Source organism: Bufo bufo, chromosome 6, assembly GCF_905171765.1.
Source record: "Bufo bufo chromosome 6, aBufBuf1.1, whole genome shotgun sequence".
Lineage (NCBI taxonomy): Eukaryota > Metazoa > Chordata > Amphibia > Anura > Bufonidae > Bufo > Bufo bufo.
The window spans coordinates 260,244,973-260,259,095 of NC_053394.1; the positions used below are offsets into that span (position 1 = coordinate 260,244,973).

A 14,123-nucleotide genomic window follows, 5' to 3' on the forward strand; every position below is an offset into this window, starting at 1 on the left:
TAGCACCTCATGCCGGTCAGTGTAAAGCAGATCTCTGTGTGCTTTTGTTTTTTGTTTGTTTTTTGCAATAAACTTTATTAACAACATGACAACATCACTTAGAGACGGGCAGCCATTTTACAAGTCACTACAGTCAGGCACACTGTTTTAGTAACTGTAATAAGTGCCTACAAACACAAGGCCAATGTGGTAAATTGGGGTCAGGAAACAGTGTGTCCGTCCTCCCAAAAGTTGTCTGGGGTTGGGCATTGACTGTTAGCAATATCCACAGTACAACTATCCCACCGATACTGGTGATTGACGCCATACTAGCGCCGGTGCTGCTATGCGATTCACATACGGTACCTATCGCAAATCCACTCTGCGTGTTAGGCTATTTGTAACATCGAAGACTCTTTACCCTACCAGCTCCTGATGAAATACCTGCCATAGCGTTATAGGAAAAGCGTCGAGCACGGGGTTTAATTCGTAGCCAGACTGTAGTTGAGCGGCAGCTCAGGATCCGTGGTAGATCCTGTATCGCAATACTGGAGATTGGATCCTAGGAGTAATTTCACGGGCCCTGATGATTGATGAGTGGTGATAGCGCGGGGACTGCACAATACAAAGGTCCCAGACTTGCGCTTATCACCACACATTTGGATACAAGTGGTGACAGCACTGTGGCTGTAGAACATAATAGTCACAGTCCTGCGTCAATCGCCCCTTTATCAGTGGGATAATTGTACTGTGGCTATTGCTAACAGTCAATGCACTACCCACAGAACTTTTGGGAGGATGGACCCACGGTTTCCTGCCCCCAATAATGTATTACCCACAGTGGCCTTGTGTTTGTAGGCACATAGAATTAAGGGATATAGTTCATATTTTTTAACCAGGAATGAATAAAGTTTTGTTATTTTATTTTATAAACCGTCCGTTCAATTCAGTTTATCCATGTAAAATTGTGACTGTAAACAGCCCTACCTTAGTCATTCTGTGATAAGTAACTGTAATAACCACAATAAAAATCATGATTCCTCCACTAATTTTCTTTACTTATCACATGAATGTGTCCTGTGTGCTGACCCAGCACATATGTTATGTAACACCGCCATGTTTCAGTTATGCAATGGATGCCTTTCATAGGACTAATACATGGGCTATATCATTCTTCTACATATAGGGGTCAACTACTTGATATAAGAAAAGGCATTTTCTATTATAGTGCCGGCGATGTCCGGTCCGCGAAATGTGGAGCGCACATTGCCGGTGTCTGTATTTTGCGGACCGCAAAACACCTACGGACGTCTTAATGGACCCTTAAAGGAACTTTCCCACAATGGACCTTTTATAATCTATCTTCAGGATATGTTAAAAGAAAAATTTGATTGCTAAGGCCCCCAGATCATTAGAGCAGGAGTCCCACATTCCCATAACTGCAGTGAAAAGTGCAGCGTATTGGTAGTGCTGCTGAATTTAAAGTTCTTCTCACTGCAGTCATGTAGAGTGGAGAAACAGGGACTCAGAGCCTCAGACATGTTCCACCTATACTGTAGGTGGGTGATAAATGTACATTGTGGGGAAAACCCCTTTTAAGTATCTCCCTATAATGTTATAAGTGATGTGAGGGGGGTAGGGCTTTCACACAGGTGAAAATTTAGAGGATAACAACTGTACTGAACACTGACCCATTCTGATTTCTTTATATGAACTTAGGAACCTAAATAGATAAGTAACTATGATGTCTTCTTCCTGCAGTCCAAAGTAGATCCTGACAGCGATTCTCTGCCCGTGGCTATCCGAACCTCAGAAGAACGCCTCTCCAAGGGCGAAATTTATTTGCTTGAGAATGGCCTGAATTTATTTATCTGGGTTGGTGCAAATGTACAGCAGGCGCTTATCCAGAACATTTTTGGTGTTTCTTCTTTTAGCCAGATAGACTGCAACGTGGTAAGTTGAAGTGTGTGTATATTAGTATAGTTCAGACACTGCGGGCACATTTACTTATCTTTATCACAGGGGCTCAGGCTGGAAATATACATTTGGTGTATAGATAGACACTTTTGTCTACCTTAATGCCAACTGGTTTATTTTTACTGAAGAATTATGGTGCATAGTTAGTGCAAATCTTAGGCCATGCACCATTACCCACTAACCCACACCCTCTTGGATTTTTCTAAAATGAAAAGCGCTAAAAATGTGACCATTTACACCATGGGTGTCAAACATGCGGCCCGCAATGAATATCTTTGCGGCCCGCAATGAATATCTTTGCGGCCCGGCAAAGATGCAGCATCGCAGACTGCTATGTATGAGTCGGGAGAGAGGAGGGGCTGGAGTCCGTAACTAGGGGCGGGGCCCGGTGCAGTCACTGTACTCTTACACCGGGCCCCGCCGCTCACCAAAGTATTTATAAACGTGAATCCTTATCCTGTTATTAAGTTGAACTAACGCTGCCCTCTCCCATGTTCCCCTGTATCCCCATAGCACTTACTTAAGCTTCAATAGCAGGCAGAGCGGACGGCAGCAGTAACGTCACTCACTGACGTTGAGCGCCTGCTCCGCCCACTTTATGAATGAAGCAGGCGGAGCAGACGCGCGACGTCAGTGAGTGACGTTACTGGTGCCGTCCGCTCTGCCTGCTATGGAAGCGTGTTCGTAAGTGCTGTGGGGATACAGGGGAACATGGGAGAGCGCAGCGTTAGTTCAACTTAATAACAGGATAAGGATTCACGTTTATAAATACTTCGGTGAGCAGAGGGCCGGTGTATTGGGGGACACTGTTATGAGGGGGATCTGTGGATGACATATAGCAGTGTCATCCACAGATCCCCCCCATAACGGTTCCATCCACAGATCCCCCCACCTCATAACAATGCCATCCACAGATATCCCACCCCATAGCAGTACCATCCACAGATATCCCACCCCATAACAGTTCCATCCACAGATCCCCCACCTCATAACAATGCCATCCACAGATCCCCCATAACAGCACCATCCACAGATCCCCCACCCCATAACAATGCCATCCACAGATCCCCCCACCCCATAACAATGCCATCCACAGATATCCCACCCCATAGCAGTACCATCCACAGATCCCCCATAACAGTGCCATCCACAGATCCCCCATAACAGTGCCATCCACAGATCCCCCATAACAGTGCCATCCACAGATCCCCCATAACAGTGCCATCCACAGATCCCCCATAACAGTGCCATCCACAGATCCCCCATAACAGTGCCATCCACAGATCCCCCATAACAGTGCCATCCACAGATCCCCCATAACAGTGCCATCCACAGATCCCCCATAACAGTGCCATCCACAGATCCCCCATAACAGTGCCATCCACAGATCCCCCATAACAGTGCCATCCACAGATCCCCCATAACAGTGCCATCCACAGATCCCCCATAACAGTGCCATCCACAGATCCCCCATAACAGTGCCATCCACAGATCCCCCATAACAGTGCCATCCACAGATCCCCCATAACAGTGCCATCCACAGATCCCCCATAACAGTGCCATCCACAGATCCCCCATAACAGTGCCATCCACAGATCCCCCATAACAGTGCCATCCACAGATCCCCCATAACAGTGCCATCCACAGATCCCCCATAACAGTGCCATCCACAGATCCCCCATAACAGTGCCATCCACAGATCCCCCATAACAGTGCCATCCACAGATCCCCCATAACAGTGCCATCCACAGATCCCCCGTAACAGTGCCATCCACAGATCCCCCGTAACAGTGCCATCCACAGATCCCCCGTAACAGTGCCATCCACAGATCCCCCGTAACAGTGCCATCCACAGATCCCCCGTAACAGTGCCATCCACAGGTCCCCCGTAACAGTGCCATCCACAGGTCCCCCGTAACAGTGCCATCCACAGGTCCCCCGTAACAGTGCCATCCACAGGTCCCCCGTAACAGTGCCATCCACAGGTCCCCCGTAACAGTGCCATCCACAGGTCCCCCACAACAGTGCCATCCACAGGTCCCCCACAACAGTGCCATCCACAGGTCCCCCACAACAGTGCCATCCACAGGTCCCCCACAACAGTGCCATCCACAGGTCCCCCACAACAGTGCCATCCACAGGTCCCCCACAACAGTGCCATCCACAGGTCCCCCACAACAGTGCCATCCACAGGTCCCCCACAACAGTGCCATCCACAGGTCCCCCACAACAGTGCCATCCACAGGTCCCCCACAACAGTGCCATCCACAGGTCCCCCACAACAGTGCCATCCACAGGTCCCCCACAACAGTGCCATCCACAGGTCCCCCACAACAGTGCCATCCACAGGTCCCCCATAACAGTGCCATCCACAGGTCCCCCACAACAGTGCCATCCACAGGTCCCCCACAACAGTGCCATCCACAGGTCCCCCACAACAGTGCCATCCACAGGTCCCCCACAACAGTGCCATCCACAGGTCCCCCACAACAGTGCCATCCACAGATCCCCCACAACAGTGCCATCCACAGGTCCCCCACAACAGTGCCATCCACAGGTCCCCCACAACAGTGCCATCCACAGGTCCCCCACAACAGTGCCATCCACAGGTCCCCCACAACAGTGCCATCCACAGGTCCCCCACAACAGTGCCATCCACAGGTCCCCCACAACAGTGCCATCCACAGGTCCCCCACAACAGTGCCATCCACAGGTCCCCCACAACAGTGCCATCCACAGGTCCCCCACAACAGTGCCATCCACAGGTCCCCCACAACAGTGCCATCCACAGGTCCCCCACAACAGTGCCATCCACAGGTCCCCCGCAACAGTGCCATCCACAGGTCCCCCACAACAGTGCCATCCACAGGTCCCCCACAACAGTGCCATCCACAGGTCCCCCACAACAGTGCCATCCACAGGTCCCCCACAACAGTGCCATCCACAGGTCCCCCACAACAGTGCCATCCACAGGTCCCCCACAACAGTGCCATCCACAGGTCCCCCCACAACAGTGCCATCCACAGGTCCCCCCACAACAGTGCCATCCACAGGTCCCCCCACAACAGTGCCATCCACAGGTCCCCCCACAACAGTGCCATCCACAGGTCCCCCCACAACAGTGCCATCCACAGGGCCCCCCACAACAGTGCCATCCACAGGTCCCCCCACAACAGTGCCATCCACAGGTCCCCCCACAACAGTGCCATCCACAGGTCCCCCCACAACAGTGCCATCCACAGGTCCCCCCACAACAGTGCCATCCACAGGTCCCCCACAACAGTGCCATCCACAGGTCCCCCACAACAGTGCCATCCACAGGTCCCCCACAACAGTGCCATCCACAGGTCCCCCACAACAGTGCCATCCACAGGTCCCCCACATGACAGTGCGTCATGCACAGACCACCATTAATTCAAAGCCCACCAAAAGCACAACTTTTGGTTAAAAATATTTTTTTCTTATTTTCCTCCTCAAAAACCTAGGTGCGTCTTATAGTGAAGTTTAATATTTGTATATATATATATATATATATATATATATATATATATATATATATATATGTCTCACTTGTGTTATTGGGCAACGGGATGTTGGGGGTCAGCAGTCATGAAACAACAATGTTGTTCTATGAAAATGTACGATTTTTTTTTTTTTTTTTTTTGATGCGGCCCACAAACTTAAATTTTGTTTTTTTGGCCCATGTTAGCCTTTGAGTTTGACATGCTTGATTTACACCATATTTTGGTCCAATTTATAGCAAGGTCCAGGTGCACTCCTATTGGTAAATGTGGGCTCCTAGTATATGTATGTGTGTGTATATATATATATATATATATGTGTGTGTGTTTAGCCCCTTCTTAGCAGCTATTGATGATAGTACACACTAAAACCTCAGGAAGGAGTTTCTATACTATAAATGGTCTCTACTATTAACGGCAACTTAAGAAAACATGTTCTTTAACTCTAATCATGCTTAGAGAGATGTGAATAACAGGGATGATCTCTCTTAAAGTCCCTTTACACGGGACGATGTACAAGCAGATTGTCTGGAAGGAAGGGTTTCTTCCTGACAGTCTGCTGATCACTAGTCGAGGAGACCGGTTCTCTTAGGCTACTTTCACACTAGCGTTCGGGGCTCCGCTTGTGAGTTCCGTTTGAAGGGTCTCACAAGCGGCCCCGAACGGATCCATCCAGCCCTAATGCATTCTGAATGGATGCGGATCCGCTCAGAATGCATCAGTCTGGCTCCGTTTGTCCTCCGCTCAGCAGGCGGACACCTGAACGCAGCTTGCAGCGTTCAGGTGTCCGCCTGGCCGTGCGGAGGCAAACGGATCCGTCCAGTCTTACAATGGAAGTCAATGGGGACGGATCCGTTTGAAGTTGACACAGTATGGCTCAATTTTCAAACGGATCCGTCTCCCATTGACTTTCAATGTAAAGTCAAAACGGATCCGTTTGCATTATCATGAACAAAAAAAAAAAAATAATAATTATTATTTTTTTTTTTTTTTTTGTTCATGGTAATGCAAACGGATCCGTTCTGAACGGATCTAAGCGTTTGCATTATAGGTGCGGATCCGTCTGGGCACATACCAGACGGATCCGACCTAAACGCAGGTGTGAAAGTAGCCTTACATGTGCCGGTATTCTCCAGCTCCTCCAGAGTATGGGCAGGAGCGATCGCTAATGCCATCGTTCTTCCCTATACAGACTTCTTGTTTCCTGGTGGCAGATCATGTTTACACAGCACGATCAGTCACCGGGCAAAGAGGATATTTATGCTGCAATAATAATCCAATTACCCGGTGAATGAGAGTTTCACTTGCTCATCGGGTAATCGGTGGTACATTTACACACCACAAGATCATCGCTAACAAGCGTTGCTATGAACAGTCGCTAGCGATCTTTTCAATTCTTGGCCCTTGTAAACGGTCCGTCAGTATGCCATATGTATCCATAGCCAAAAAGGACAGTAGCCTAACATAGTACACTAGCTTGTGTTTTGTCTTATTGCCATTACCTGATTTTTGTTCTTTTTCTTTTTAGAGTGCTTTACCAGTCCTGGATAATCCTGTCTCAAATAAAATGCATGCCATTATCAGAATGTTCAGAGCACAGAGACCGCGATACATGAAGGTAAGAAAATGGACCTCCCTATTTTTGATTTCTCTGGACCAAGCGTTTTCTTTTCCATCACAACCCAAGAGCCAGATCTAATTTTTCCATAGACAGTGACAGTGTGCCCACACATTCAAGTTTTTTGTATGCTGTATTTGGAGTCAAAACAAAGAGTTCGAAAAAGAGTAGTAGTATCTGTCCTTTATATTTTCTCTTCTTTATAATCTACTCCTAATTTTTAGATTTCAAACTGTCTAAAAAAAATAATAATAAATCTGAACTTGTGGCTGTACCCTTAGATGACTTGTCCTTCGCAGGAGATTTAGGGGGTCATTTATTAAGACTGGCGTTTAAGATGCCGGTCTTAATAACCCCTTGCACCCAAGTTATGTAGAGGCATCAGCGCCGGTCTGAATGTAAGCCATCTTCCTTGCTGACTTAAATTTAGACCATTTTCTATGCCTAAAACAGGCATAGAAAATGATAAATGAGACAGGCCTGCCGGCCCTTCCCCACCCACGCCATGTCCCCTTTTTTAGACCTGGCGTGAGCGGGGAAAAGTCGCAGATTGCAATGCAAATAACACAACTGGTGTATATCTGATAGTAGATGACCCCCTTTAGTTTTTATTAGCATCTTTGTGGGGTACTTATAATCTATTGATTTTTCATTTTTTTTTTTTATTCTTTTTTTTTTTTTGTGTGGGAGTGTTGTAAAATGTGGAAATTAGCGTTTGGGTGCTTTTTTTCACCCCAACGATGTGACATAACAATTTTTACATTCATTTTCGTTTTAGTAAATGATTGTATTCCACATAAAATTTCCATTCAGGAGCATTTATTCTTAATACACTATGATGTTGTCCCTCTTTTATTCCTACTAGAAGTTTATGAATTCATTGTTAATTGGATGTTACCAGTTGGGGGTGTCTCCCTGCACTGAAAGTGTCAGATTGTGCAGGCAAACACTCCAACAGGTAACACGCAATTCATTCATAAACTTCTAGTAGGAATAATTATTTGCATTAGTGCAAGTAGTTATTAAAATGGATGTGTTAAGAGAAGTGAGGGGTCCTCTTTAAAACCTGTTTTTGGTTAGGTGACCACAGCTAAGACATAGGGGCACATTTAGGCTGGGTTCAGACCTGAGCGTATTCGATATGCGCTTTTATCGGGTGTTTGTATTGGGCGTAAACAAGCAAACGCCCATTTAGGCGCGTTCCCGCTGAAGTCTATGGGCGGGAACGCGCGACAATACACCCCAAAGAAGCTCCTGTACTTCTTGAGGCGTAGGGCGTTTTACAGCGCGTTCGTACGCGCTGTAAAACGCTCAGGTGAGAACCATGCCCATAGGGAAACATTGTTTTTTGCCTGTTGAGTGTTTTACAGCGCGTAGGAACGCGCTGTAAAACGCTCAGGTCTGAACCCAGCCTTATTAAGACCAAAATTTTGGATCCGCCGCAGTCCTCTGCATAACTTTGGTGCTTCTAAATGTAATACAGCTTCCTAGCTGTCTTACAGTACATTTAGACCATTTTCTACCCCTAAACCAGACTTGGTAAATGAGGAGGGCTGCCGGCCCGCCCACACCACGACCACTTTTTTTTAGACCTGGCGTGAGCAGGGAAAAGACGCAGATGTATTTCTGTTTAATAAATGACCCCTATAAGGTTTACATCCATTTGCCTTAAATGTCTTAGTGATTACATTGCTGACCACATTCATTTACGGAAACTAATATCAATTTTCTCAATTTCATCTTCCAGTTGCTGATCATCAAGCAGGATGACAAGCTTGAGATGTTTTTCAAGCACCTATTGGTAGAAGACAAAAACCTAAATGGAGGAGCTTCCTATGTAGATTTCCTGTGTCACATGCACAAGGAGATCAGACAGCTTCTCAGTTAGAGGTAGATGAGGTGGTGGCTCCCACCTACAGTGACATTGGAGATATTATGCTAATCACCTTGGTCTTTTTACTATGCTACTACAAACAGGACACCAGATAACAGATGTGCTTTCTTTCTGATTGATCCGCCCTTGTCTTTATTTTAAGTGGCTCCTTCTTTCACAGCCTTCCTTGCCTTTTCCCTAAATTTACTGAAAAAAATTCAAATGGAATTGTTTACTTTAGAAAATGGCTCTTAATGGAGACCTGTTAAATATTTTCAGACATAATAAACAATGAAACAAAGTTCTGTCTAGAAATCCATTTATGCCGAGGACCGTACAGGTCACTAAGAAGTAGGCATCCACTGCAACTTCTATTATACAAAGGGATTTTTAACTGGGAGTAGTAAAGCTATGAGAATCGGTGGATTGAAAAGAAATGAAGTGAATGGATTGCTGTATTTATACCTAGGAAGCTTCGATAACTATGATGAATCTCTTATTGGAAACATCACTTCAATGTGTGTTCTTTATGCAATTCTGTAAAATGTGGAACCTCCCAAACTAAATTATTAAAATGTAATAGTTTTTAAAGATTGTGATATATGACCCTGCAGTTTAGAAAAGTAATGTATGTCCCATCAGCATGATTTCAGATCAGCGTCCCTTCCCATGGAAATAAATTTCTCCTTTTTAGATTGTGCTCCTGTCATTCAGAATAGGCTTTTACATGAGGGGTTATTGTTTGGGCCGGCTGCCCAGTAGAAATCAGAGCATTCATTCCTTTACTGCTCCGTTTGCCAATTACATTTCAGATTATTGTCATAGAGGAAAGCATGAGTGGAAGATCTGACTAAAACGGATGGAGAAAACTAGAACAATGGATTCCTACAGGAATAATTCTGTCCACCAGAAGTATAGCATAATGGCTAGATGGTTGATGAAGATCTCCACTTGTTATGTACACAAAGCTCTCGGGAAAAGATGGCCGTATATTATGGATATCAGCACTGAGGAAGTTCCTGAACCTGTGTGTTATGCTACTAAAAAATGGAGACTATATGTATGTATTTCTTTAGCTTGTGGTGTTTTTAAGGCTTTAATGTTGGGGACAAAATAAAAATCGGGTAGATTTTGTATTTTGTTTTTAGATAAAATTGTCTGAATACGGGAAGGTGAATTGATTTAAGGTTGACTGCCCCTTGCGTCGTCTTATACGTTCTAAAAAGAGAGGCAATGAGCTGGCGCACGCCTTAAGTATTCCGCATTCCGTGCCCCATACCATGTTTGCTGCCAGCTGTCCTGCACGTGTCGTTTGTTTAGTGGAAGGGACAATGATCTCTGAGAAGAGCCATGCTCAGATGAAGAGTCGTCTTCAAAGGAATCATCTGTTGCTTATGAAGTCCTACAGAAGTTTATTTATGTTAGAGGACTGTCAGTATTTCCCCCATTATAACAAGCATTAAAAAAAAACACCTAGATCCCTCAGTAAAAGAGCAAGGTCTTAGCAGCCTTGTACCAGTGCTTAGTATTAATTGCTGTGTTGATTTAAAGATGGAACAATATAAATTATATATTAAAAATCTTTTTTTTTCTTGTTTGTTTTGCCATTGTATCTTTAAATTTGTAAAGAAATAAATACAGATCTTTTTTTAGTTTGAATTGCTTGGAAAATTACTTAAAATGTGCCTTATTCTTGTGGTTCATCTAAGTAGCTATTGCTTAGGCATTTAGCGGTTGTCTGAGATCTAAAACATTTTAGTGGTGGTCATGCATGTCCTGTCAGAGCCTCCCGGTTCCAGCGCTGGCCCTCCGATCCCTAAATTCACAGATCGGATAAGTAGGCTATCAGAAAGCCATAATACACAAGGGAATGTCACTACCCAAAAATCATAACAACAAAAAACAAAAATTCCCTTAAAACTTAATAAAAAATTAGCATCCTACCCTAAAATACCCAAGGTATCCCTGTCTAAATCTAAACACCTGCCATGATTCGAGCAATCTCACTGTCTGGAACTGTTCCTATAACACCCTAACTAAAAAACCATAGGGGTGCTTAAAGAGGACCTTTCACAAGTCTGGACATTATCATATAACTAGCGGGTTATGTAGGGCATAGTGAAGTCATGTTACAGCACTTACTATTTTTCCTATGCGCCAATCCGTTTGCCCGCTGTGCCCTTCATACTGGTTTCCTGCCTGGTATGTAAATTCATACCATCGGTACAGAGGAGGAGGAGATGGCCCTGTTTCTCAATGGGCATCTCCTTCTCCCTGGTTGTGAGCTGCACAATCGCAGCGGAGAGCGTCGCAGCTAGGGAGAAGGAGATGCCCATTGAGAAACGGGGCCTTCTCCTCTGTACCGATAATATGAATTTACATACCAGGCAGCAAACCAGTATGAAGGGCACAGCAGGCAAACTGAGTGGCGCATAGGAAAAATAGTAAGTGCTGTAACATGACTTCACTATGCCCTACATAACCCGCTAGTTATATGATAATGTCCGGACCTGTGGAAAGTCCTCTTTAAACCAAAAGAGTTTAAGCGTGATCAACGCTATATCAAGTAACACAAACCAAAAATAATTCTTTGATGCTAAGCCAAAAAACAAGATTATATCACTGTATAATGGCTTATTATGATGAAATAGCCAGCCAGCCCAATAGTAGGGTTCATCAGAGGCTAAAGTGGTGAATGATAGACAATGCAAAAAGGAGATGTAATGGGACATTACACACACCAATGCTGATCCAAAACTGACCACTATATTCAATTTTACTCCTTGTAAATATATACCTTGCCCTCAACTACATTAGTACATATGATGAATATAAATTACAGGCAAAACCTGACCCTTATCCATAGCACCTAGTGATACACAATCGATAAGCAGAAATTGAGATGGTCTGTTGTCTGGAAATGAGTATATATGATGATCCACTGGTTGTAAGCTGTACATTGGTCCGCTGATGAAGGGAGGCGCTGATAGGCGGCGATGTGTAAGCCAGCGCATGTGGATGCTTACTGATATTTATGCAAGCCGCCAGACAATGATGCCGGGGGCTGCTCCTGTGCAGATTGTAAGCAGTGCTGAGCTAAGGGTGTAAGTGATATGCCCACCTTCATACTGCGTCTGCGCACAATAGAGATCATACGAGACTCACAGATATCTGAGCCTAGGTTCAGAATGAGCTGTGAACGAAAATAATGTCACCTAGTACCATACAGATTGCTATGAGTGACCGGCCCTGTCATCGGCTCATAAACTAACTCCCACTTAAATTAGATTACTCCCTCCCTCCTACCTATGACTACTAATGGCAGGAGAGAGCAGAGAGGAGGGGGCATGGCCAAGAAAAACAATGTAAAATACACACAGAGCTGAATAACTACCAATCTTGCCTAATAAAAATATACTCCACTAAGTGAATAATATCGGCAGTAGTATTGACAATCTTGCTAAATACAGCATTAGTGCAGGAGGGGGGGAAAAAGGTATACAAGTGCAATAGGAATTCCTTCCCAAAGGGGGAAGGGCACATACCAAAAGTTAAGAGGGGACTGGAGGTTAATGAAGACCTTTCAACACTCCTGACAAGTCTGTTTTAATAGCTTCATGCATTCCCCATGTAATAACAATTCTGGATCATCTATTCTTATGGCTGTATGTTGTGCCATTCCTTTATTATTTCTACTAGAAGTTAAGAATGAATTGCTAGCAGTCTGCAGTAAGGGTACAGAGGGGAGGTAACCAGTTGGGGTGTGTACCTGCACAGACTCACTCTATCCAATCAGTGCTGCCATTTTCAGTCTGTGCAGGTACACACCCCCAACTGGTTACCTCCCCTCTGTACTCTTACTGAAGGCTAATAGCAATTCCTTCATAACTTCTAGTAGAAATAATAAAGGAATGGCACAACATACAGACATAAGAATAGATGCTCCAGATTTGTTATTACATGGGGAGTGCATGAAGCTATTAAAACAGACATGTCAGGAGTGGTGAAAGGTCCTCTTTAACCCCTTAAGGATGCCCCCCTCATTCAGCGGGCATCCTGTCAACGCCAGGGATGTCATGACCCCCCCCTCCCCTGTATCGGCGATCGCCGCAAACCGCAGGTCAATTCAGACCTGCGGTTTGCGGCGGCGGTGCCATCGGGTCCCCATGCGGCTGTGGGGGGGACCCGATGGCATGGAAGGCATTGCAATGTCTTAAGGAAGGCATTGCGCTGCCTTCCGGTGACGAGCCTGTGAGATCCAGCCCGCTTGTGAGTTCAGTTTGAAGGCTCTCACAAGCGGCCCCGAATGGATCCGTACAGCCCCAATGCATTCTGAATGGATAAGGATCCGTTCAGAATGCATCAGTTTGGCTCTGTTCCGCCTCCATTCCGCTCAGGAGGCGGACACCCGAACGCAGCTTGCAGCGTTTTGGTGTCCGCCTGGCCGTGCGGAGCCAAACAGATCCGTCCTGACTTACAATGCAAGTCAATGGGGACTGATCCGTTTGACGTTGACACAATATGGTGCAATTGCAAACTGATCCGTCCCCTATTGACTTTCAATGTAAAGTCAGGAGTCCCTATTAATATACCATCGGATCAGAGTTTTCTCCAATCCGATGGTATATTTTAACTTGAAGCATCCCCATCACCATGGGAATGCCTCTGTTAGAATATACCATTGGATTTGAGTTAGATCGTGAAACTCAGATCCGACAGTATATTCTAACACAGAGGCGTTCCCATGGTGATGGGGATGCTTCAAGTTAGAATATACTAAGAACTGTGTATGTAACTGCCCCCTGCTGACTGGCAGCACCCGATCTCTTACAGGGGGTTGTGATCCGCACAATTAACCCCTCAGGTGCCAATTGTGCGTATCATAGCCCCCTGTAAGAGATCAGGTGCTGCCAGGCAGTAGGTGCCTGCCCCCCCTCCCTCCCCAGTTTTAAATTCATTGGTGGCCAGTGCGGCCTCCCTCCCTCCACAGTATTATATTCATTGGTGGCCAGTGCGGCCTCCCTCCCTCCACAGTATTATATTCATTGGTGGCCAGTGCGGCCTCCCTCCCCTGTATTATATTCATTGGTGGCCAGTGTGGCCCCCCTCCCTCCCCAGTATTATATTCATTGGTGGCCAGTGCGGCCTCCCCTCC

General features: G+C 45.7%; 1 protein-coding gene across 2 annotated transcripts in view; it reads left to right on the forward strand.

The window, feature by feature from the left end:
- The window catches only part of SEC24C (SEC24 homolog C, COPII coat complex component), a 77,578-nt gene extending 66,951 nt beyond the window's left edge, over positions 1-10,627 (forward strand). Inside the window, exons 22-24 of one of the 2 annotated variants that reach the window (XM_040434862.1) lie at positions 1,741-1,932; positions 7,006-7,095; positions 8,843-10,627. In XM_040434862.1, coding sequence (XP_040290796.1) covers positions 1,741-1,932; positions 7,006-7,095; positions 8,843-8,983 — 423 coding nt within the window. In that variant the 3' untranslated portion in view covers positions 8,984-10,627. The remainder of the gene's footprint in view (positions 1-1,740; positions 1,933-7,005; positions 7,096-8,842) is intronic. The other variant, XM_040434863.1, reaches the window with a different exon arrangement.
- The last annotated feature ends 3,496 nt before the right edge of the window (positions 10,628-14,123 follow it).